The sequence below is a fragment of the Pyrgilauda ruficollis genome, unplaced genomic scaffold (assembly GCF_017590135.1).
Source record: "Pyrgilauda ruficollis isolate IOZ18807 unplaced genomic scaffold, ASM1759013v1 scaffold84, whole genome shotgun sequence".
In the NCBI taxonomy this organism is placed as follows: domain Eukaryota; kingdom Metazoa; phylum Chordata; class Aves; order Passeriformes; family Passeridae; genus Pyrgilauda; species Pyrgilauda ruficollis.
Genome location: NW_024530377.1, coordinates 62,006 through 86,210, shown reverse-complemented (window position 1 = coordinate 86,210; position 24,205 = coordinate 62,006). Strand labels below are relative to the sequence as shown.

The following is a 24,205-nucleotide window of genomic DNA, read 5'->3' as shown; positions in this document are numbered from 1 at the left end:
TTTTTTTTTTTTTTTTTTTTTTTTTTTTTTTTTTTTAAATTTCACGGGCATTGCTGTGCTTGATCGGTGTAAATATATAAAAGTCCTAATGGGTAATGTGTCTCCAAGCTTCCCTGTTTCAAATGGAAACCTTTTGCCTGAAAAAATATAATAATGATAATGACGAATTACATTGTGAGAAAACGGTTTTTGCTTTCACTACTTGCCCAGGGGAAGAAGAGCCTCTGGGCAGGGGAGGTTGAAGACCAAAATGGGGCTCTGAGAGCTCCCCAGACCCCACGGGGCCTCACACAGCAGGGGAGGGAGCAGCAGAGGACAAAGATTAATTCTACATCACAGAATCATGGAATGGTTGGGGTTGGAAGGGACCTTAAAGCCCATCCAGTGGCACCCCTGCCATGGCAGGGACACCTTCCACTGTGCCAGGCTGCTCCAAACCCCAGTGTCCAGCCTGGCCTTGGGCACTGCCAGGGATCCAGGGGCAGCCACAGTTTTTCTGGGAATTCCATCCCTGCCCACCCTGCCAGGGAACAATTTCATCCTAACATTCAATCTAAACTGTTTATCTTAGTTTGAAGTGATTCCCCCTTGTCCTGTTACTCCATCCTTTGAAAATTGTCTCTATCTTTCTTGTCACCTCTCTTCAGGTCCTGGAAGGCCACAATGAGGTCACCGCAAAGCTTCTCTTCTCCAGGCTGAACAATCCCAAATCCCTCAGCCTTTCTATTCCCATGGGAGCACTCTTTGTTGTCATCCCTGTGGCACAGCTCACTGTCATTGTCCCCATACTCTCTGGACAACCCTTGAATTCTGGAGTCTTCTCCTTGGGACAGCCCAAGGGCTACTTTGGCTCCACACTGTGCCAGGGCCCAGCACAATGCTCAGATCCTTCCCAGCCTGGTGCTGTGCCGGTGCTCCATGGCAGGAGCTGCCCTGCTCGGGGACACAGGGGCTGTGCCCTCCTGTGCCACCCTCATGGGGGACAATGACAATAACACTCTGAGTCAGGGGTGTTGGGCTGCAGGAGAAGCCCAGGATGGGCTGTGGGGCTGTGGCCCCATGTCCCTTGTGCTCCCCAGCTCTGAGTCCTTTGAGATCCCTGGGCAGGGCAGCCATGGCAGAGGTGGCAGCCTGTCCCCACAGAAGGCAGAAGCCTGGCTCTGGCTGCCCTTCCCTTCACAACTTGGCATGGCCTGTGTGGAAGCAGTTGCTTCCTTTTCCCCCAGTTTGCCATGGTGGGAATTTTTGCCCAAACAGCTCACCCAGATCTGCCTCACCAAGCCTGGCACCTTCCTGGTGTTGCATCTTCACTATTCCCACCATCTGAACACTGGAATCTTCTCCTGTCTGTGCTCATTCCAAACCTTTCCCCTTCCTGTCTTAGGTGAGTTATCCTGAGGGAACTCCCTCCTTTGGCAGTTTTGGAGACCATTTATTGAATTAAGTCCTGACACATCCAGTCCCCTCCTCATCCATCTCCATCAATTTTAACCCGTCCCCACATCCCAGGGAGCCCCAAACCAACCCCTTCCTTCTCCATCTCTTTCCAGCTGAGGGAGAAGGATGCGTATGGAATAGGGGATTTTAAAATTATTTTTACAAAAGTCCTGAGGAGTTCCACAGCAGTAGAACTGCCTTAGGATGGCATAAGTCCACGTGCTCAGTGAATTTCTGAAGGCAAGGAAGCTCATCCATGAATCAACAGCAGAACTTCCTGAAATTCAGCTCTATTCCATTAAAACCCTCTGGATTATACCAGTGCTGCTTTTTCCATATCCAGGACATTCCCATCCCATTTCCATACTGGTGGCCCAGTCCAACACCAGACTGAGCCAGGCTTTCTTCTAACACCCAACACTTCAGCCATCCTGCACAGGCTTTATTTAGAAACAAACACAAGAAAAATAAACAAACAAACAAATGCAAACTCCGATTTATATATTTTTATTTTTTACAAAAAATACATTTTAACAAGTAAATAGAAACCATTTCCATAAGTCCACCGTTGTCCAAAGTGTAAATGTACATTGTAAATTTGCCATTTTTAATATAGACATGTGCTCTATTTTGCCAGTTGTCTACAAGAAATTCAGCTACAGTCTGATGAAACATAATAAATAATGATTAAGAAATGGAAAAGCTACACACCAAGAAATGCGAAATATAAACTTTGCAAAAGTCATACGTAGTTATATTACAGCCACCTCTTCCCAAATCAAACATTCAATTTCTCTTTTATAAAGTACAACAGTAGTGCATTCCCATTATTGGCATAGAGAGAGATCTTCCACTGAAATACTGTCCATGGAAAGAATTCCACTGAACTACAACTCAAAGGGACACCAAGGGATTAACTCAGGACAGTAGCAGTGCAAAAGCCAACAATATTGGCTTTATTTAAAAAAAAAAAAAAAAAACCAAAAAAACCAACAACTTCCTAAGAATTAACATATTGAATACTAATTAAATGATTTTTTAAATTTATTTTTTGTATCTCAAAGCAAGAATAATTTTTCTGCATCACTCTTTGAGTGACCAATCCCACCACAGAGGAAAAAATGGATGTGCTGTCTTTGCCACCCAGTTTGTCATTCCCAATGACTTGGAAAGAAATCCCTGCAGCTGGCTGGGAAATTCTCTTGGTACCATTGCTTCCAGGTTTTCCCATGACCATGGAAAAATGGGAAGATTTAGAGCACACAACTCTAAAAGGGGAGATGTGAAAAAGAGGAATTCGCTCTTCCTGCCTTTAATAAAAACTGTCTAAAGCTGTTGAAGCTGAACATTTTCATCCTGTTTACACCACAGATAAAGAAACATCCCTCCTTTTCCAAGTGCTTCCATCCAATTGGTCCATTCCCAGTTTTCAGGATATAACCCTTAAGAACACTTATTTTGGTAGTACCACACAAATATTCCCCAAATATGGCCCAAATTCTCACCTACTACTTACATTTCTATCCCATGAATGCAACACAGAACACTGCTGGGAGCAATGGAACAACACTGTGGGATACAACTACTCTGGGAAGGAAATCAAGGAAGTTCTTTTTTCTTTTTTTTTTTTTTTTTTGCATTTCTAAGATATTCCACTACTTTAGAAGAGGAAATACTCACAGGTATTAATGTTTATATAAGATCCAAAGTCAACCAAAAGGTGTCTGTAGAAAAGTATTAAGATTCCTAATAGTAAAAATATCTGCAAATTTAATTACAAATACATTTCCAAAGCAAAATCCTTAATTAAGTACATCAGGGTGGGTCAGTATTGACAGTGTTCCTTGAGGAGGAAGTGAACAGCTAAATGTGGAATATTTACACTGAGAGAACCACCTGTGTCAAATATATAAAGTGAAGCAGCCCCATTTACAGTCTGGAACCTACAGGTTATAATGGAAGAGCAATAAAACTCTGCTAAAATACTGAGATTTTAAGTACTGCTGATTTCATGCATTTGTTCTACCACCTGCCCTAAGATTTCATCCACCACATCGATGTCATAATTCACTTGCTGCAGGTCCAGGTCGGGCATGATGGTGGCCAGAAGCTGTCCCACGTTCACTCGGAGAGAGCGGAGCTTCAGGCTGGGGAGAGAACAGCACAGGATTAGCTGGAGATGGAATTCTGTGTTCAGAGCTCACCTAACAAAGCTGGACTCATAATCCACACCGGAGATGCTCCATGACTCCCATAAACCAACAAAAAAATGGATGCAGGTAAAGCTGCATCAAGATTATTTCTAAATCTATCAGTTTTTCCAAGCTTCTCTTCAGTTTTCAGCTTGAAGGGGGATATTCCCTCAGTTTCAAACCAATACTAAACGGAATTCCTGTCAGAAATATTTCAGAATAAGCATTGGTGCAATCCTTTCCCCCACACCACCTGTATTTCTCAAAGCAGTATTAAGCCCTGGTATTTTTATCCATTTAGAAACCCAAACTACCACAACCCACGGGAACAAAAGGAGAGAAAAAGAGAGGAGAAGGCAAGACAGAGGAGTTTGTCCGAAGGCTTTAAAATATAAATAGGAAGTAAGAGTTATAGCCCAGGGAAAAAGTCTGTGCCTCCCTTTTTTTGGTTTCTTTCCTGGACGTCCTTGCTGTGTCCTCTTCCTGATCAAACTGTTTTGCCATCCCTTCTGTGGCCCATTTCCTTCTACTCTCAGATCCTTTATCCAATTCTCCCAGTGCTGCCATATCTCCATCAACTTGTGGGGGAAGTTACTTCCAAGTCCTGCATTAATTTGCTAATTCTTTTAATAAACACATCAGAGCTATAAGGAAAAATAAAATTAAATGCTGACATATAATTTTTTATGTGAGTCAATTTCTTTTTTAAGACTGAAAGGGGTCTCTGGAAATTATCCAGGTTTTTCTCCACTCTGCCAGGGTGTCCAGAGGCGGATCCAGCACTCCCTGGTTGGGCTCCCAATGCCCAGCACCAGGGAGGAGTCACTTGCCCAGCCCAGCCCAGCCGGAGCTGGGTGGTGCCACCAGCAGAGTGCACTGCCGGCTCACGCTGCACTGCCACACCCAGCACCACGGGGACTTCCTCCAGCTGCTTTCCCAGGAGCCGCCTCCAGCTTCTGCTCCTGCATGAATTCACAGGTGCCCCTGTGGAATTTTCAGGGGCTTTTCTCCAGCTCATTTGTCCAATTTGTCAAAGTCCCTCAGCAGCAGCTCTGCCCTCCTGAGCTCCCTCCAATTTGATGGCATCAGAAATTTATTGAGTTCATTTGGTTTTGTTACTCAGGCCATGAATCCCACAAGCCCCAGGGCTGGAAGAGAACTTTGAGATTATCCAGTCCAACAGTCAGCCCAAAATGACATCCCCAGTGCCACATCCAGACTCCTCCTGAGCACTCCCAGAGACAGTGACTCCAAACCTCCCTGGGCAGCTCAGCCCAAGGCCTGACCACTCTGCCAGGGAAATTTTCTGTGCCAATCTCCAACCTGAGCCTGCCCTGATGCCATTTGAGGCCATTTCCTCTCCTCCTTTCCCTTGGGACAGGGCAGCAGAGCCTGACCCCCCTCACTGCCCCTCCTGGCAGGGACTTGTGCAGAGCCACAAGGGCCCCCTGAGCCTCCTTTGCTCCAGGCTCAGCCCCTTTCCAGCTCCCTCAGCTGCTTCTCCCAGGATGTGTTTTCCAGCCCCTCCCCTGGCCATGCTCCAGCCCCTCAATGTCCTTTTAAAGTGGCACAGAACTGGACACAGGACTTGAGGTGCAAAAGCCTTTTCCATTCTTGGCCTTGCTGCTGATCCCCAGTTTGCCCTCAGTCACCCCATGCTAGTTATCCTTACTCCCTTTTTGACTCACATGGGGCTGCAGATGGCTTCCAGGTAGATTTATCCCATGTTTTCCCTGGGATTGAGGCTGCAGTGCCAGGATGGAGCTCTAGCTGTCCTAAATATGGGCATAACAATTGCCTTTTTCCAGGAATGTTAATTTCTGGAGATACTACAAGGTCCTCAGCTCCCTCTGAAATACCTCTCATCTGGTCCCAGGGATCCATTTGCTGAATTGATCCCTTAACTGACTCACCTTTATCACAGCTGATGCTTCCCCCCTTGGATTCTCCCCTGGCAAGGACCTCAGCTCACTCTGCTTCCACCTGCTCTGGGTTTTTTGTGTGTGCTATCCCCACCTCCCAAGAGCTCCAAGCTCTCCAGCTGGAAGTTTCAACCCTTGTTTAATTCCAAGATACACCCTGGACCCTGATTCCACAGGATTTGTCTGCAGCAAGGAGTTCCTACAGGAAAGTTCCAAATCCAGACTCTTCAGTTGATTCAAGACAGAAAAACAGACTGAAGTGAAGTTCATTACACAGCAGAAAATAATGATCACCCTCCTCTTTCCTGCCTCCCTTTTCTCTCCTTGGTTTGCAAGTTGTGCTTAGAAATTATACAACATTTTGGATATTTTCAGAAGTATCTGCTATTCTGTTGTGGCCAATCCTGCTCACACAAATAAATCACAAGCATCACTTGATAAAAAAGAAAAAAACAACAACATTAGTTAGGAGTCACAAAAGGCAGTAGAAAAGAATTGCAAGCATCACATTTTATTATACAATTATCACACATAACCTTCATCAAAACATTTGAAATACAACCAACAAGCAAAAATCTTGAAATAACATCTAGAAAGAACAAAACTGATACCTTTCTCCATCAGAAAAATTTACAGAGTCTTCTACATTACTGGTGGTAGAATCATTTGCACGTGCTACAGCCTGTGGGATTGAAGCTTTTAACTGAGCCAGCTCTGCCTTGAGCTCCTCACACTGACAGGCCATTTGATTCTTCTCCACTTCTAGGACTTCAATCTGCCAATCAAAAGAAAAATAAAGCTGTAAAAACTATTCAAAATGTTGTGTAGTAGAAATGCTGTGAAACAGGGAGTAAAAAATAGAGATAATTGAAGTGTCAGGAGTGTTTTAGCAGATGTACCTGGCTTTTGTATCCGTCTCTCTCAGTGGTGCACTTGTCCAGCTGCCTGAAAACATCATCCAGCTGCACTGCCATCTCATCCACCTCACTCTTGCTCTCTCCATCAGCACATTTGCTGCACTCAGTCTTTAGGTTCTGCAGGGTGCTGCACTGCTCCTTGAGCGTTGCTATCTCCTCCAGGGCCTGCTCATAGAGAGCTGTCACCTCTGCCAAGCTCCTCCCGTCAGCATTCCCTTCTCCACAGGAGGGAATTGTCTCTGTTGCCTGATGGCACATCTCCTTTTTTACATATTTATTATTCATCTCCAAAAGCTGCTGTTCCAGTGTTTCCACTTGTTTGGTTAACGCTTCACATTTGCTTTGGTACATTTCTTTTTCTCTGTTCAATGATTGCAGCTGATTTTTCAGTTCATTTTCCATCTCTACAGATGTCTCAGGAACACCATTGACCTTGTGTTGTTCCTTTTCCATCCCTGCCCCAGGAATCTGGACTGGGATGTCTTCCACCTCCTCCTTTTTCACCACCAGCTTTGGGAGCTCTGTCTGTGTTGCTGAGCTCAGCTGTTCACTTCTTGCCTCTGAAGTGGTTGCACTGCAAGGTTCCCCCACGGGAGAGCTTTCCTTCTGCTTCTCCTCCTGATCCAAATTGATACATTCTGTTTTTACCACAGGAACGTCAGGATCTGCTGAAGGCTTTGGAGTGCTGCTCTCCTCTAAAATGATGACATCTTCATCATCATCCTCCTCCTCGTGGTTGTTGAATGTTTGGTCACTGAGCCGAGGTGTCTTTAGGGCCACGGGTGTCGCACAGCTCTGCGTCCTCCTTTTGAGACTGAGGAGGAAAATATTAAAATAATCACTCGAGTTGCTTAAATGCTGCCAAATCATTTGTTTCCAACCACATGCTGTGTTGCTCTGAGCACTGTACGAAAATTACCACTCCAGAAATTAACCTGCAGGAATAAATTCCTGTAAAAACAAGTGCCTGCCATCCACACACTCCCTCATTATTCTGAAACAGACCCAGTATTCCCAGGAACATCCCCACAGTTTCAGGATAATGGCCTGTGGAGTGAGAAGAACATAAATTCTGTTCCTGAGCAGACAAATCACTAAAAATGCTCCTTTGTCATTTTCTTGCATTCACTTTTGTACTTGACAAAGTCTCCTGGAGCTTCCAATGCTCCCAGAATTCCCACAGGAATTTCAGTAGCTGAAGCTGCCCCCAACACCATCATTTTCATTAAGTTATTAATTTTAGAAATAAACAAGAATCTCCTTTGTACAGGTCCACTCACCTGCTATCAGCATCCAAATGAGGGGGAGATACTTTAATTAAAATAGGCAGAGATCTTCTAACAGAAGCATCTGATGATTTTGGTATAAGTAACCTTGGAAGAGGTTCCTTTGCATTCGGAGATGAGAATGTTTTGAAGTCTTTACTTGAAGAAACAGATGTTTTTAACAATATTTCATTATTGATCTATAAGACAATGCAAGTTAAGAATGGAAATAAACAGATATTAGTAGATTCTTCAGGAGAGATTTAAGCAGTTCTTTATATACCAAAACCTAAAATTCTGACATGGTCATAGCTAAGTACCTCCTTGAACCCAGGCTCAGGATTTTGGGATGAGAAAGGCTGACTAGACTACTGCAAATCCCACTTTTAAAGTGCTGTGCAGAATCCCAGGCAAGAGCTTTTCCCAAGCTCTGTCTCTGTCTGGAGTTTGCCCATCAGACACAAACTCCAGGACAGACATCCCTGGGAAAGCTGCTCAGGGTTCACTCAATTGGCCTAAAATGAGCAATTATTTTACTTTTAGAAATTCCTTTTGTACTGAGAGATGTAATGGCAGAGAAATAGTAAAATTAAATAAATAAGTTAAAACAGCACATACAGCATGTCTTCTGCAGAAATGAAGTGATCTTAGGTCAGAAACTGACTCTGAATGCAACTGAAACGAAATCCCACTCAGAAAATTTGATTCTGAGTTAGAGTCCAGACATTCCCATCAACCACCTTGATCTGCATCTGGGTTTAATCTGAATTTGAGTGTCTCCTTGCACAAGTGTAGCTGTTCCACCTCTGTCTATCCCCACTGAGATCCCCACTTCTACGAACATCTTTACTTTTATATCCTCACCACATCTCTCCAACAAGTCCCCTTTCAAGAATGGGGTGTCCTGCCATAAAAACAGCCACCAGCGACTGCCACCTCCTCTAGTTTTGGCAGGAGACCTTTGTCCCTCTCAAACTCCTTCCTAAGGAGAAAGAAATGGTGGATTTTCCATCACTGGGCAGCAAAGAAAGGGGATTTTGGGTTTCCTCATGGTGAGCAAATCCTGCAGAGCCACCAGAGTACAAGTGGATGTTGAAGCAGACACTGGCACCCAGGGCAGGCTCCTGCCAGCCTCAGGAGTTACCTGGTGGCTGTACTCCAGTCTCCTCTTCAGTTTTTCCCTGTCCCTGCACAGCAGCAAGGAAAAAATAGAAATTAAGGGCTTAGATTCAAACTGTTCATTCATTATAAAAACTAAATATAAGATCTAAAAGCAAACACAATACTCTTCATCTCAGCTAGATACAATAATCCAAGTATTCTTGTTTATTGAATGAAAACTTCCTCAGGAAGCTGGAAGCTTGTCTGAAGTTAGCTTAACTTCCAACAAGTTACCTCTAGATTATTTATTAAAATATTTAAAACCCCAAACTCCCACTTCTGGAATGTGAGGCAACATCACAATCACTCAAATCAGTTTTTGTCATACACCTTAGCTAAGAACTCTTTTATTCCTAAATAAATGTATTGATCTTTTCAATATGCTTCAGTGTGCACCTTTGGAAGTTACTACACAGCCAAGGTCTCCTAACACTCAGAGTTTGCTTCTGGGACATCCCAAACTGATTGCTTATCTATTTATGGAACATCTGATTATTCCCACAATGCCAAATCCTCTGAAACATCATCTCTCTGGGCTGTCACCCCAACTGCTGCACAGCTCTCCTTGGTAGTTTTTAGAGTTGAGAGCCCTGTAAAAGTCTCCAGAACTCACTTTTTCTTGTAGGTTTTCTCGTACGTGGGGTGTATTAAATCGTCATCCTCTGGTTCTTCTGGCACGTTACAGTTCCTGAGGGAAGGAAGAGGACAGTAAAAATCCCACAACAGAAGGAGCTGAACACCCCTGCTGCTGCCAGGTGGTCTGTGAGGGCTGGGAGGTGTCCCTGGGCTCTGTCCTTACCTGAACTGGGGGTCAGGGTTGAGGGAGCAGTACCACTTCTCCGGCAAGTGCTCGATTCCGTCCGGGAGCTTCCGCCACTTGAGGCACGCGTCACACTGCACCCACGTCTGGTCAGGCTGTTTCCTGGGGAAAAAACAAAATAAATCAGCATCTGCACACCAGAGAGGGCTCTCCTATCAGATAAACCAGTGACAGTGTGCTCAGTTCTCTGCTGTCACACTGGGACTCACTGGATCTCCTCGACGGGCAGAGCTAAGGGATATTCCTCGTTTTTCTTGGTTTTCATCTCGTTCCAGTAGTCGTTGAGCTTTTCTCCCAGTGCTGCTATCGTGAGTCTACAAAGAAAAGAATTTAAAGATCACCTTGAATAATCCAACTCTAGCACAGAAAAAACCTTTATAAACTCCAGTGACAGAAAAAGTGCATGAACCACTTTAATATTTCTAATTGCACAAGAGTGGGGAAAAAAGCTTTTCTAAAAGCTTTTCCTTTTTTCTTTTATAAAAAGTTTTTATTTAGAAACCTGCAGAAATGAGGAATTGTCTGAAGTCATGTTTTTCAGCAATGGAATTCCTGGAAATACAAGTCAGAGCACAAAGACTGAAATCAAGAGTGCTGCTGATGGACAGAGCAAATCCTGGAGGGACTTCACCAGTTCAGCCTCAACCAGAGAATTAAAAAAAGCAGCAAACCAATCCAGCACCTGACCCCGGTTCTGGCTGTTCCTGTACATCCCAAGTGCAGGTTCATGGCTACTCTCAGGCTGATGTCCAACTTTACAACAAGGAGCTGGCAAACACTTGATATAAAGTCTGCACTCTGATAAAAGGAGCAGCTCAGGCAGGTGAGAACCCAGGGTAATTCTCAGTTTTGTTTCCTGCTCAGGGCTCATGGTGCAGCTCAGGGACTCCCAGAGCTGGCACACCCAGGAGGGAGAGGTGAGCAACAACAACAAAGCCCCCAAGTGAGGGGAAGTGAGGACAGCCCCTGGAATTCAGCTCTAAGCAATCCAGTGGATGAGTAACCAGCCCAGCCCTCCCTGGCCTGGCTCAGCACCTCCCACTGCCCCGGGCCTCGAACCAACACAAATGTTTGTGCAGTGAACTCGTGTGCCCCAGAGCTTGGATCCAGGTCACCTCATGGGGACTGCTGAGCCAGGGGACACCAGAAGGGCAGAAAGGAGCAGCGAGGCAGGGGTGGGACCACTTCCCCTTTGTGGGGAGGGAAGAAGTGCAGAGCACCTTTCCACCAGGTTCACAACTTTCCAGCCAGAAACAAAAACACCTTGAGAAAACCTGGAGCACTCCTGGCACAAAAACCTTCACAGGAGATGTTTCGAGTGTGGTGTCACTGTGCCCACCCACATTCCAAGTGCAGGGGAGGTGGCTGGGGATAAAACCAGAGAAAGCTGGGAAGTTACATTCCCATTTAACAGTACTGAAACCAGAGGTGAAATGCAGTTGCTGCTTCCTGGATGGAATGCAGCTGGCATGGGGAATCTGCTCCTGGGTGATAAACAATGAGCAGAGTGGAGACACCACAGGTCCTGCTGGAATCCCTGCAGGAATGGGAACTCCATGGCACCAGGAGCTGACAGACCAGCCAGGAGAGAAGAAGCTGTTCTGCTGCTGAAGCAGCAGCTGGGGTGAAATCCCACTCTTCAGATGAACTTGGCTCATTATTTAATTTAATTGTAAGATTAACTCACACCTCCACCCCAAAGTTATGTCCAGGAACAACTGGATGTGGGATTTTAAGGCCTGGAGGTCTTTTCCAACCTTAATGATCCTCTGATTCTCCCCACCTGTCTGGATATTGACTTAATTACATTTTTTGGACAGACTGGTTGGGCACAAAGTTCCAGATTTCCTGGGGTGCTGACAGACAAATCAAACTCAAGGGATTGAGGAAATCCCCCTTTCATGTGAAGTGCTCAAAAAACCCCAACAAGTGGAAACCATTCCCTGCTCCCTGTGCCTGCCAAGGGCATTCCAAGTTCCTGCCCCTCTGCCAAGGGACTGTTGGTGCCACACACAGGAAATGGCTCAGGATCACCACTGTTTGCAATCAATGCCCAAAATTTCCACATTAAAATCCACATTAAAAGCACTGTTGGGCACATGGAAAATGCCTCCTACTGAACAGCCACAAAAGAATATCCAGGGAAAAACACAGGAACACGGCTGGTGTGGATATTGTGGAAAAAATATTACAAGGAAAGGGAAAGAGACAAAGAGGGGGCAGACAAAAAAGGGTCTAAAAAGAGCTGTTTGCATTTAAGCCAGGTTTGGCCACAACACCAGAAACTTTTATTCTTCCTATTTAAAGAAGCAGCTTTATCAGGTGTTTCCCAGGAAATGGTAATACAGGCTAGAAAATGCAGATAAAAATACCTGTATTCATTGGTGTAGTCAAAATCTTGTTTGTTGTGAGTTGGTTTTAGGAAGTTGCATTCAATAATCCCAACAACACCCACACCCATGTTGTTTGCCTGCAGGGAATTAAAGTTTATCAGGAAAACCAACACAAAATCCATGCCAATATTGCAAGAGTTTGCTGGAGGTAATTATTAACTGTATCTACACTGGACAAAAAGGATTTTCTGGCTTATGACTCCTCTCCAAAGAGAGAGTCTTGATGTAAACCCCCTAAAGCACAAATCCTCAGCTCCACCCCTCTTTTTGTCCTGAAAGATGTGATCAGATTCATATTTTTGTATCAAACAGCCTCAAAATCAAACAACTTCATACAATTTTTAACTGCTGCACACAGTAAAAAAGGTGATTTTAGAAAGTAGACATCAATATCTTGCTTCCCATCCATATTCTTTTTTAAAATCAGTGTTTGAATGAAATTTATCAAGACATTAAAATATTCTGAAGCCTCAATTTCTTACCTTTAACTGACAGCCAACTCTCTCATAAGCTTTGATGAGTCTGTTTTTGTGATACATCATTATTCCATAATGATCCTTGTTCCTGCAGTTAAATCCAAAAGTAATTCTGACTGTTTTGGCCTTTGAGTAGATATTAAGGAAAAACAGGGTGAATCTCATGTTGAGTTACTTTGAGTGGGTCTTAGAGCTTTCTTTTCTTATACTGAGATAATTCCTTCAGTAGGACTTAAAGAAACAAAACAAAACAAAAAAAACCCCAAAAAATAACCCAAAATTCATTAATATAACTGAACAAAATCCAGTCACAGAATTCAGTTCTGCAAAGGAAATATTAAAGGATACATTGAGAAATTTGGGTCTGTAAATATCCCTCTCGATGAAGGCCAAACTTTTGGAAACCAGCTGTGTTTTCACCTTCTGTCCTCTCAGGATGATCTGCATGGTTGGCTTCAGGTACAAAATACTGCAGTAAGCCTATAAAACAGATTCTATTAAAATTAAAACATTTACACCCTCCAGCTTCCAAAAATAAACCCAATTTTAATGATCCAACACGTACTCTTAGGGAGTAATCACTTTCTGGAACAATCTGGTCCAGTCTCTCCTGTTTTTTGTAGCCTCTTTTGCCTGTTTCATCCAAGTCTTCTGGAATTCTGATGTCGTATTTATCCTTGTCAAAGTCAAATTCTGGTTTGTCATTTTTATCTCTAAGAATGAAGATGGGAAAATGTATTAATTATAGTGGAATAAAGCAAACACAAGAGGAAGTGTTGTGGTGGAGCCAGGAAAGAAGGAAAAAAAGGGGAATTCCTCAGAGATTTGCTAAAATTCACATTTGAGTCCAGCTTCCCATTTTTTAAACTGCACATAGCTTGTTCCAATTATTGCACACACAAAGAACCCCCAAATCTTTTTATGTTTGCATACACTGAAAGAAAATGTGAAATTAATGAGAGGTAAGAGACTGGATTTATCTTACTTTCTAAGATTCCAGATAATGATCCTGGTGCCTTTTTTCCCTATGATGGCATCCAGCTCTGCCAGTAATTTCTCCTCAGTAGAGAACAAGGAATGGGTCAGGATGGCCTTGAGGCTGTTCTTGGATTCTGCTGGGTCACTGATCTGCCGTGGGCACTGTTAAGGACAGGGACTTGGAATGGAGCAGAGATTTCACAAAATGAGGGAATTTCAGGACTCACTTCCCAGCTTCTCATTCCACATCTCAGAACTCCTACAAAGTTAAAAGTTTTAACCAATTACAGCATCTCCCAGAGTTTTCTGGCTTATGACTCCTCTCCAAGGAGAAAATTTTGATATAAATACCCATATATAAATTTGAAAACTTGAAAATTTGAGATAAATTTTCATATAACTTCAGTTTAATATAAATTATATCAAATTTGAAATTTTTATATAAATTTGAAAATTTTCTCCTCCCCAAGGAGAAAACTGATATAAACATCTATATATAAACTTGAAAAATGAATTTTTCATATAAATTAATTTTTGATATCAATGATAGCAAATTTGAAATTTTGATATAATTTTGAAAATTTTCTCCTCTGCAAGTTGAAAATTTTGATATAAACATCTATATATACATATGAAAAGTTGATATAAATTTTAATATAAATTCATTTTTGATATAAATTATATCAAATTTGAAAAATTGATATAAATTTTCATATAAATCCATTTTTGTTATAAATGATATAAAATTTGAAAATTTGATCGAAATTTGAAATTTTGATATAAATTAGAAAATTGTCTCCTCTCCAGGGAGAAAATCTTGATAGAAACATCCACGAAAGCAGCCAAGGATTTCCTTTGGGTGACATTGTTCCCCAAATCTGGGCCGTAGCCACAGCTTTTCACAGGAATGCTGAAAGGATATGTTGGTTGGTGAATGTCACGATGGGAACCATGACATGCTCTGCTTTGGTGACTTCCAGGAAAGTCTGGGACAGCAGCCCCACGCTCATGGTGTCCCCGTTCTTGGTGAAGACGATGGCATCCTTGCCCAGGCGCATGGAGCCCGACTTGAAGCCGTTCCCGTAGAGCCCCACGGGAACGCGGCCGTTCATCACCGACTTCTCGCTGAAACCAAAGCTGCAACAGGGAAAACACGAGGAGGGTCTCTTTAGTTCTGTGCAGCCTCTGTTCTAGCTCAGCCTTCTCAAGGCATTAGAGGTGGGAAAAAATCCCTGCAAAACTTGAGGGCTCAAGAGATACAAGTAGAGGACTTGGCAAATTATTTAACCCCACCCTCTTGTTTTAGAGGTCAGGGATTCCTGAACAATTAAAGCCTAATATCACCCAGACAATGCTGCTAAAACCACACAGCAAAAACTCAGGAAAATCTACTTTCAGCTTTTAAGTATGGAACAGAAATATTCATACTTAGAAGTAAGTATGGAATAGAAAGTTTGGAATTAGGTGAAAAAGCATTTTTATGAGAATCTGATAGTTATCCTGTAATTTCACAATAAATACTAATAAAATCTCTAACCCTGTCTTTTTCCTCTCTCAACTTCTTAGAAAAAGTTTGATTCACAAGTTTTCCATTTCTATATTACACTTCAAATAAAACATATAGAATATATCACACTTCAAATAAAGTCATGGAATTTAGGATTTATGATGGTATCTAAAAGAAAAATAACAGTTTGAATTCAAGCTTGCTCAAATTTAAATCTGCAGGCAGAGCAATTTTTTGCACTAAGAGAGAAATAGCACAGGAAGCTTCTTGCTACTGTTGAAATAAGAGAAAAATTAGTTCCAAGCCTACAGAATATTTAAAGATAAATAGACAATTATTTAAAATATAGAAAATCCATTCTTTTTTCTACAGTACATTCTATTATGTCAGTGGGTTTGAGCTGAATATCCCTTTTTCTCTCATTCACTAACTTAAATTAAAGCAAGTGTGTCTGTGCCTACAGTGACCAAAATCCCCTCTCAGACCCTCTCAGGGGGTGCTTTGTGCTTTTAGCACTTGGATCTCACACACTGCACATACCAAATTATTCTTATCAATATCATTATTATTATTGATGATGATGATAGCAAAAATAAAATATCTGAATTCTCCTTATCTCCAATAATAATAATAATAATAATAATAATAATAATAATAATAAGGATTATGATGATAGTAAAAATAAAATATTTGAATTGTCTTTAACTCCACTAGCAGCCACTACAGAGAGTTTCCACAGCATCAAGGGAAGGCTGAGAGAAAGGAATACTAATAAAATCTCTAACCCTGTCTTTTTCCTCTCTCAACTTCTTAGAAAAAGTTTGATTCACAAGTTTTCCATTTCTATATTACACTTCAAATAAAACATATAGAATATATCACACTTCAAATAAAGTCATGGAATTTAGGATTTATGATGGTATCTAAAAGAAAAATAACAGTTTGAATTCAAGCTTGCTCAAATTTAAATCTGCAGGCAGAGCAATTTTTTGCACTAAGAGAGAAATAGCACAGGAAGCTTCTTGCTACTGTTGAAATAAGAGAAAAATTAGTTCCAAGCCTACAGAATATTTAAAGATAAATAGACAATTATTTAAAATATAGAAAATCCATTCTTTTTTCTACAGTACATTCTATTATGTCAGTGGGTTTGAGCTGAATATCCCTTTTTCTCTCATTCACTAACTTAAATTAAAGCAAGTGTGTCTGTGCCTACAGTGACCAAAATCCCCTCTCAGACCCTCTCAGGGGGTGCTTTGTGCTTTTAGCACTTGGATCTCACACACTGCACATACCAAATTATTCTTATCAATATCATTATTATTATTGATGATGATAGCAAAAATAAAATATCTGAATTCTCCTTATCTCCAATAATAATAATAATAATAATAATAATAATAATAATAATAAGGATTATGATGATAGTAAAAATAAAATATTTGAATTGTCTTTAACTCCACTAGCAGCCACTACAGAGAGTTTCCACAGCATCAAGGGAAGGCTGAGAGAAAGGATGAAAGGAAATTATGAGGTAAAAGTTCCCTGACAAAGTTAGGGAAGCTTTAGCAGCATCTGCCTGCTCTGGAGTCTCACCTGGACCTTCAGAAATGCTGAATTTATCAGCAAAATCAGTGAATTATGGATGAGAAACAGGAATGCACTGAGCAACACCAGAAGCAGAGGTGGAATTTGTACAAGACAGGGATAAGGAGGCTCCCACCTGAGCATTTTGTGCAGCTTCTCGGAGTTCATGCCGTTGCCGTTATCGGTGAACGTCAGGCAGATGTTGTCATTGATGACGGTCTTGTCGATCCAGATCTGTTTGGCACTCACATCTGGATCATAGGCATTGTCTGAAGGCAAGGAAAGCAGTGTGGGAGACCAGAAAACAAAAATTCAACTGAGTGCAAACACATTTTAAAGTCATTCAGAGTGTTAGGATGGAACAGCTGCATCCAACCCAGAGGAACCTCACCCAAACCAACACAAAACTCCCCAGATTATCAATGACAGCAGAATAGGGACCAAAGATGTAGCTGGAGGTGAGCAGCACACACGAGAACAGAAAATGAAACCAAGTCAAGATTCCAGTTTCGTTTCCTGCCTGCAGAGCAGCTGGTGCAATGCCTGCTTTCTCCCAGCCCTAAGAGAGGGGAGTGCAAAATGCTTTAGACTCAACTTTCTGTTTACAGGATGTGAAAATCAAACACGAGTGAAAAAGAAACCAGGGCTCCGGCAGCAAAGCCAGGCCCACCTCAGCTGCCCCAACATCACTTTTGTCCATCTTTTCCCCTCATCCCCAGGGATTTGTGAGGGGAAGAAGGGTGGGATGTGATGGCACCTCTGCCTCACTGCCTGCTCTGCAGGTTCAGCTGAGAGACAGAAAACAGCTCAAGCCAATAAAAGCAATCACAGGTTGGTGACTGAAACCTTGGCAGGTTTCTTCCTATAAACTTTAAGTCCAAATTACATCACAGTGAAGTATTTAATAAAATGTATTTCAGCATCACAAAAGAGGACATACAGGTACAGCTGAAAGTCTGGAAGTATTTGGAGTATGAAAAGAGCTGAGATGATTGAACAGATTGCACTCCCAAACCAGCCAGGCCTTTCCACAGCCACAGGGCTCTGGTTTCCTCCTTTGGGACAGCTTTGGCCTCATCCAGCTGAAAAATCACTCTTTTCTTCTGTTAGGTTAATTTTCTGGAGGAAGGGGGGGGGAAAGGAAAGGGGGGGAAAAGGAGTGACCAGAGGAGTTGCTCCCATTGGCAGCAGCAAAGTGCTCAATCAGCTTGGCTGGGGTCCCAAGCCACACCTTTATTTTGAGGAACCAGCTCATCATTCCCTGACTGTTGAAAAGAGGAACACTGGAGATGTCCAATTAATTTCTGCTCAAAATCAAAGGCAAGATGATCAATAGGAGTTAACAGACAGATGCACAAGTCCCAGGTAATGCAGGTAACAGGACCAGAACAAAGAGCAAAACACTGAGGATGTTCAGCCAGGTCTTCCCCTAAAAGGAAGGAAAAAGGGTTTGTCACAAGAATTATTCCAAGCTATTGATCACCTACCTATGAGTTCTGCAATTGCACTGAAGGGCCAGGTGTGACTGGTGGAGTTGGTGTGCAAGAACTTTGGACACAGCTGGAATAAAGCACAAGCAGGGCATTAGTTTGTGCTCTCCAAGGCAGAAACCAGGCTGTTAAATAAAGGAGATTTCATGAGGCTGGTTGGACAACACCACCAAAAGGCTGTAATTGAATCCGTTTCTGGGTATTGGCAGGGAACATTAACACAGCTCTTGCAGAGGAAATCCAGCACAGGCTCAGCATGTTCTGAGCATGGGCTGTCATCCTCACAGTCTTTACCTTTATAAAAATATAAGGAATTATTTCTATCTAATGATGCCAGAGGTTAAAGAAAACATCAAAGCCGTGGTCCAAACCCAGTAACAGAAGCTCTCAGATGTTAAAAACTCACATTTTAAACCAGGAGGATTCAAACTTCATGTGAAGAGTGAGCAGCACCCAGTCTGGGCCCACAGTGACCAAAATCCCCTCTCAGGGGGTGCTTTGTACTTTTAGCGGTTGGATCTGACATATTTCACATACCCAAAGGCACAGGCATTCCCAGAATTAGATGAAAATATGCAAATAAAGCACCTCTTTATGGGATATAATTTGGAGATGTCAGTGCCAAAAGAATTGCCAAGCAGCCACATACATGCCTAGTCTCACATACATTCACTTCAAGACTTGGAAAAGCAGAACTAAAAATCCATGTAAGTTAAGGACCCATCCACGCAACACTTGGAGAAATTTTAACGGCTGCAGCTGCTTCTTGTGTTTGCATTATCCCTGAGGAAATCCATGGTTACACACTCCTACAAAGCCTTTAACACAAACCCCCTGCACAGATTTGCTCAAGCCCCCCTGCCAGAGTCGTGGTGATGGCAGAAAAAGCAGCACCTATGAACACAAAACACTGAAAACAGCCCTTGTACCACTGAGTTACAAAACCCCACAACATAATCCACATTATTATACAGGGAAAATCTGAGAGAGATTATAAATACTGTGTACATATCCATACTGCATAATTTTTACAGAGTTACTCGTTGTCAAGCACTTTTATCAAGGTATGAAGTATAAATAAAACTCAAGTGTAAATAAAAGTGCAAATAAAAGCAAGCAGCCACTTCAGAGCTCCAAGGTGAAAAGGAATGATGCAAAAGCAAATCCTAGAGCCACAAACCAGGCACCAGAGCAGGAGAAAGGCACAGGGAGAAGCAGCAGTCCTGGTTCAGAGCAACAGAACGTGCCAAGAGCCATCACCTCGATTCTCAGGTCACAGCAGCACATGACACAATTCCAACTGCAACCTAATCCCTGCATTTCTCCATGGAGCACCAGAGGGAGGAGACAGCCCCTTCCTCGTTGCCATCTGTGCTGCAGAGCTCCAGGTTTACAGAATCTGGTGCATGGAGTCAGGCTAAGCCAGGGTGCTCCCAACAAACGCTCCAAGTAATTCTGAATCCAAAAGAAAATTCCTCTGGGCTATTAATGGAAACCTCACATGTGCCACGGCACGTGGGCAAAAGGATCTTTGGATTTCTCCCGCTGCTGTGCAGGAGCTCAGGGGATCCTCAGAGCCCTGGGTGATCCTCCTCATCTGATTCTCCAGCATCTGCTCCTTGGTTTTCTAAACTTCTGGATCAAAATCCACCAGAAACAACTGTGGGGTTTTTCCCACCTGAAATCCCTCCCTAGCAAAACAAAACTGTATTTAAAAATCCCAACCCACCACAGGGATGCACATTCAGGGATTTGGCATCTGCTCAGCTCCCAGCTGAAACACTGAACAACTCCAGCCACACAGGAGGCTGGAAATGCTGGATTCCCTGCTGGATTCATTGCTGGATTCCCTGGAATCTCAGCAAGAGGGACTTGGCAAGAAGTCCTGACTGTGGTTTTGTCAGAGGCATCAACTCACATTTGGGAGTCTCATGGAATCCCTGAGCCTGAAAAAGCCCTCCCAGCCCATGGAGTGCCAGCTGTGCCCCATGCCCACCTTGTCCCCAGCCCAGAGCACTCAGTGCCACCTCCAGGGGACACCTGCAGGGATGGGCACTGCAAAGCTCCCTGGGCAGCCCCTGCCAAGGCCTGAGCACCCTTTCCAGGAAGAAATTCCTTCTGAAAAGGAAGCAGCACCTCCCCTGACCATCAGACAACGCTGAGGAAGGACAGAAAGAACCTCAGTGTCACCCACAGTGGCATCACCACCAATAAATATCCTTTTTTGCCTGTGAACCAAACCATTCTGTGTGCACAGAAATCAAACCTTGCCTGTGTAACACAACAGCTCCTCTGCTGTGAACCAGTGGGAATTCTGAAAACAACATCACAGGAATCCTGCTGGCATTCCCCAGATCGCTGCCTGGGGGAGGGCTTGAGAAAGGCTGCAAGTGGTTCACAGGACTGGGAATTGTGACAGGTGAAGGAAGGGGAAGGTGGGAACTGGAACCAATCTCCCATCCCTCAGCAAAAGCTCAGCAAGTGTGCCACGGGGAATTCATGGGAAAGCTACCTCAGAGCACACAGCACCACCTGAGCACAGAATTCCACACTGGTCTGCGCTGGAAGGGACTGTGAAGACCACCCAGTCCCAACCCCTGCCGCAGGCAGGGACACTTTCCAGCACAGCAGGATGCTCCAAGCCACATCCAGCTTGGTCTTCCTCATTGAGACAAGGGCACAAAACCAGATTAAAGAGCAGAACAGTGGTTTAAGGCCATCAGTTTTGTAGTTTCCTCCAGAGCAATCCAGCTGTCAACAACCACTCCCTAATTCCTGATGAACTCACCAGGAAATATTTCAGTCCGTTTGTCCTTACACTTCATTCATCAATGCACCACTTTAATTAGCTCATAATTAATTGAGATTCAGTAAGAGCTGAACACTCACTTTGCCAATCCAGCTGTTTTGCTCGTTCAGCCAAACATATTTCGTTACTAAGTGGGTTTTGTTTAGTAATTTCATTTTTTCTGTGCAGCCAAACCTGCACATCTGAAACTGAACTGTCCTGAGAACAGCATCTCCTGCAGTTATAACCAGCAACAATTTAATAAAGCAGTTTGTCTCTCAAAAACGACAGGTAGCTTTGGGAATTTCAGTTTCCCACCCCTTGCAGATCCTCAGGTGTGCACAAATCCCAAACTCCTGCAGAGTTTACCTCATCTCAGGAACTTATTACTTGCACATAATAAATTTTTGGGTTTTTTTTATGTGTCACCCATCATCACTACAGTAATTCATGCATTTGAGTGGAAAATACATCTTGGTTTAGCCTGCATTTATTTAACAACTTATTGGGAACAACTCTGCCATTTTCATGGAATTATTGAGGCTGGAAAAGCCCTCCCAGTCCATGAAGTGCCAGCTGTGCCCAATGCCCTCCTTGTCCCCAGCCCAGAGCTCTGAGTGCCACCTCCGGGGACACCTGCAGGGATGGGCACTGCAAAGCTCCCTGGGCAGCCCCTGCCAAGGCCTGAGCACCCTTTCCAGACAGAAATTCCTCATGAAACTTCCTGAAATTTCTCCTGCCAGCTACACAATCCCAGGTCAGCACTGTTCAATGAACCACATCAAGGGACCGATCCAAATTAAAAATCACTCTTAAAATATTAACCTGGATCACTTCCCCGAGCTGCTTCTTTGTTCAGCTGGACAAAAATACTGCCAGAGCACCAGCAGGAGATAAATTCCAGGCTGGGAATGAGTTGCCAGGCCCTCCCAGTGCCTCTGAATCCACGGGAAATACTTTGTATCCCAAAGAGCTGTGACTATCGGCTCTCCCCACAATTCTCTGCATTACAAAGCTTTTTACAGACCTGGTCAAAACTGCATCAGCTGCTTCACCTGAGCAAAAAAAAAAAAAAAAAAAAAAAAAAAGAAAAAAAAAAAGAAAAACCCTACAAAACCTACAGCTTTCACTGGAAAGCCACTGAATGCAAATTCTCAGTTGTGCCTGCAGCAGACAAAACCAAAGAGCAGCCTAAAAATAATTCAGAAAGTTACCAAGCGCATCTTGTTTCGTTTGTACTTCTGAGAGTTCAGCTTGGCAAAGTGATTTCAACCTGAGAATGATTTTAAACTCTGAACTGCCACATGCAAAGGCTGATTTTTGATACTTTTTCCTCTCAAGACAACCAATTATATGTCCAAAACATAATAATAAATCTAAATCTTTATCTAAAGAAACAGGACAATGCTGCTGCAATAAAACATCACAGCAACTGTAGATTTCAAACACTTCCAAGAATTAAAGGCCTGAAATCAAAATCAAAATGCAATTTTGGAACTTCAAGGAGATTGTATTTATGGCTCATCTCTAGAATAATTTATTTTAGCAACTTTTATTAGGGTAATATAAATTCATATTAAAGTACCAGAAATGGATACTAGGGTAACATAAATCGATATTAGGTGATAAAATTTCAGCCAGAGGTTGGACTCAAGGATCTGGGAGGTATTTCCCATCCTAAACGATTCTGTAATTCCAGCAGTGCTGAATGCATTCGAACACACCTTTTTCACTCAAATATTTCATAAGTTACTCATCAGAGCACTCCTGCTTCTTTTCACTGTTCTAAAGCAAGGTGATGGGAACAGGTGAGATTTAGAAGCATTGACTTGGAAAAAACCCTCCTGTTTCACCTGAAAAAGCAGCTTTAACTTCATTTCCATGGGCACAAACGAACGACCGATTGCCACAACAGCTCAGCAACAATACTGCGACTGAAAACACAACACAGCAGCACTGAACTGCGTGAACACTCATCCCTCTCAGACGCAATTAGGGTTAAAATGTAATTAGACCGCTTGCAATAAAAGTAGTTAAGATTTGAAATTACAAGTTGGCAATTAGAGGTCACGGCGCTCGCCAGAGGCGGAGAAATCCCGCCCCCAACACCGAGCCCACCCCCAGCCCTCACCTTCCCCTCGGACAGCCCGGCCGGACCGAGAGCAGGGAATTTTCCCGGCTCTGAGCCAGGATGAGGGCGGGGAAGCCCCCGGTCCCTCGTCCCCAGCAGAGACGCGGCGGCGCTCGCTGAGGGAGTGACCCTGGAAGCGTCCAAGGCCAGCCTGGACGGGGCTCTGAGCAGCCTGGGACGGTGGAAGGTGTCTCTGGCCATGTCAGCAGGTTGGAAGGAGCCGGTCCCGAGCCGGTCCCGAGTCGGTCCCTCAGGTGTCCTGCCCCGGTCGGCCGCGGCCCCGCCGCCCCCTCGCACTCACCGCGCTCAGGCGGATCCCGCCCTGTGTTTTCGCCGCCATCTTCAGGCCGCGGCGCCGCGCGCGCTTCCGCCTCCCCGCGGCCTTTCGCGCTTCCGGCGCCGGGCGCGCGCACGCGGGGCGGGGCTTGCTGTGGAGCCACGCCCCTTCGCAGTGGGCGGGGCTGGGGCTGAGGGCGCTGTGAGGGGATGGCGGCGGGGCGGAGTGAGGGGATGGGTTAGATTGGGATGAGGCTTGGACATCATCCAGGCCAGCTGTGCCCGAGCCCCGCCTTGTCCCCAGCCCAGAGCAGTGAGTGCCACCTCCAGGTGGCACCTCCAGTGATGGGCACTCCAAACCTCCCTGGGCAGCCCCTGCCAAGACCTGAGCACCCTTTCCAGGAAAAAAAATTCTCAGTATCCAACCTAAACTTCCCCTGGCCCAGCCTGAGGCCGTTCCCTCTGCTCCTGTCCCTGTTCCCTGGCAGCAGAGCCCGACCCCCCCGGCTGTCCCCTCCTGGCAGGGACTTGTGCAGAGCCACAAGGGCCCCCTGAGCCTCCTTTGCTCCAGGCTCCAGCCCCTTCCCAGCTCCGTTCCCTGCCCTGGACACCTGGAATCAGCAGAAATGCCGAAGTAGAAACTGTTCTGGGGATCCAGACAGGAACACTCCGAGTGCCCGGAGAGAAGGAGCGCTGTGGTAAAGTGCCCCAGAGGCCCTGGGGGTGCTGGTGACAGGGGCTGGACACGAGCCCAGGGGTGCCCAGGTGGGCAAGAGGCCACTGGCAGCTGGGCTGGATGAGGAATTGTGTGTCCAGCAGGAGCAGGGCAGGGATTGTCCCTCTGTGCTGGCTCTGAGAGGCCCCT

The 24,205-nt window shown here is 44.2% G+C and overlaps 1 protein-coding gene across 1 annotated transcript; it reads right to left on the bottom strand.

Annotated features, from left to right (window-relative positions):
- Positions 1–1,928: 1,928 nt before the first annotated feature.
- Positions 1,929–23,476, bottom strand: MORC3 (MORC family CW-type zinc finger 3). The gene is made up of 17 exons (XM_041487758.1): positions 23,366–23,476; positions 18,143–18,215; positions 16,792–16,924; positions 14,484–14,698; positions 13,569–13,716; positions 13,149–13,296; positions 12,932–13,063; positions 12,590–12,709; positions 12,087–12,184; positions 9,924–10,028; positions 9,694–9,816; positions 9,508–9,582; positions 8,878–8,920; positions 7,749–7,933; positions 6,451–7,282; positions 6,163–6,326; positions 1,929–3,584 (listed from the first exon to the last, which is right to left on the bottom strand). Exons 1-17 carry the CDS (start codon positions 23,402–23,404, stop codon positions 3,431–3,433), a joined length of 2,787 nt encoding a protein of 928 aa, XP_041343692.1. The 5' UTR covers positions 23,405–23,476; the 3' UTR covers positions 1,929–3,430.
- Between the last annotated feature and the right edge of the window lie 729 nt (positions 23,477–24,205).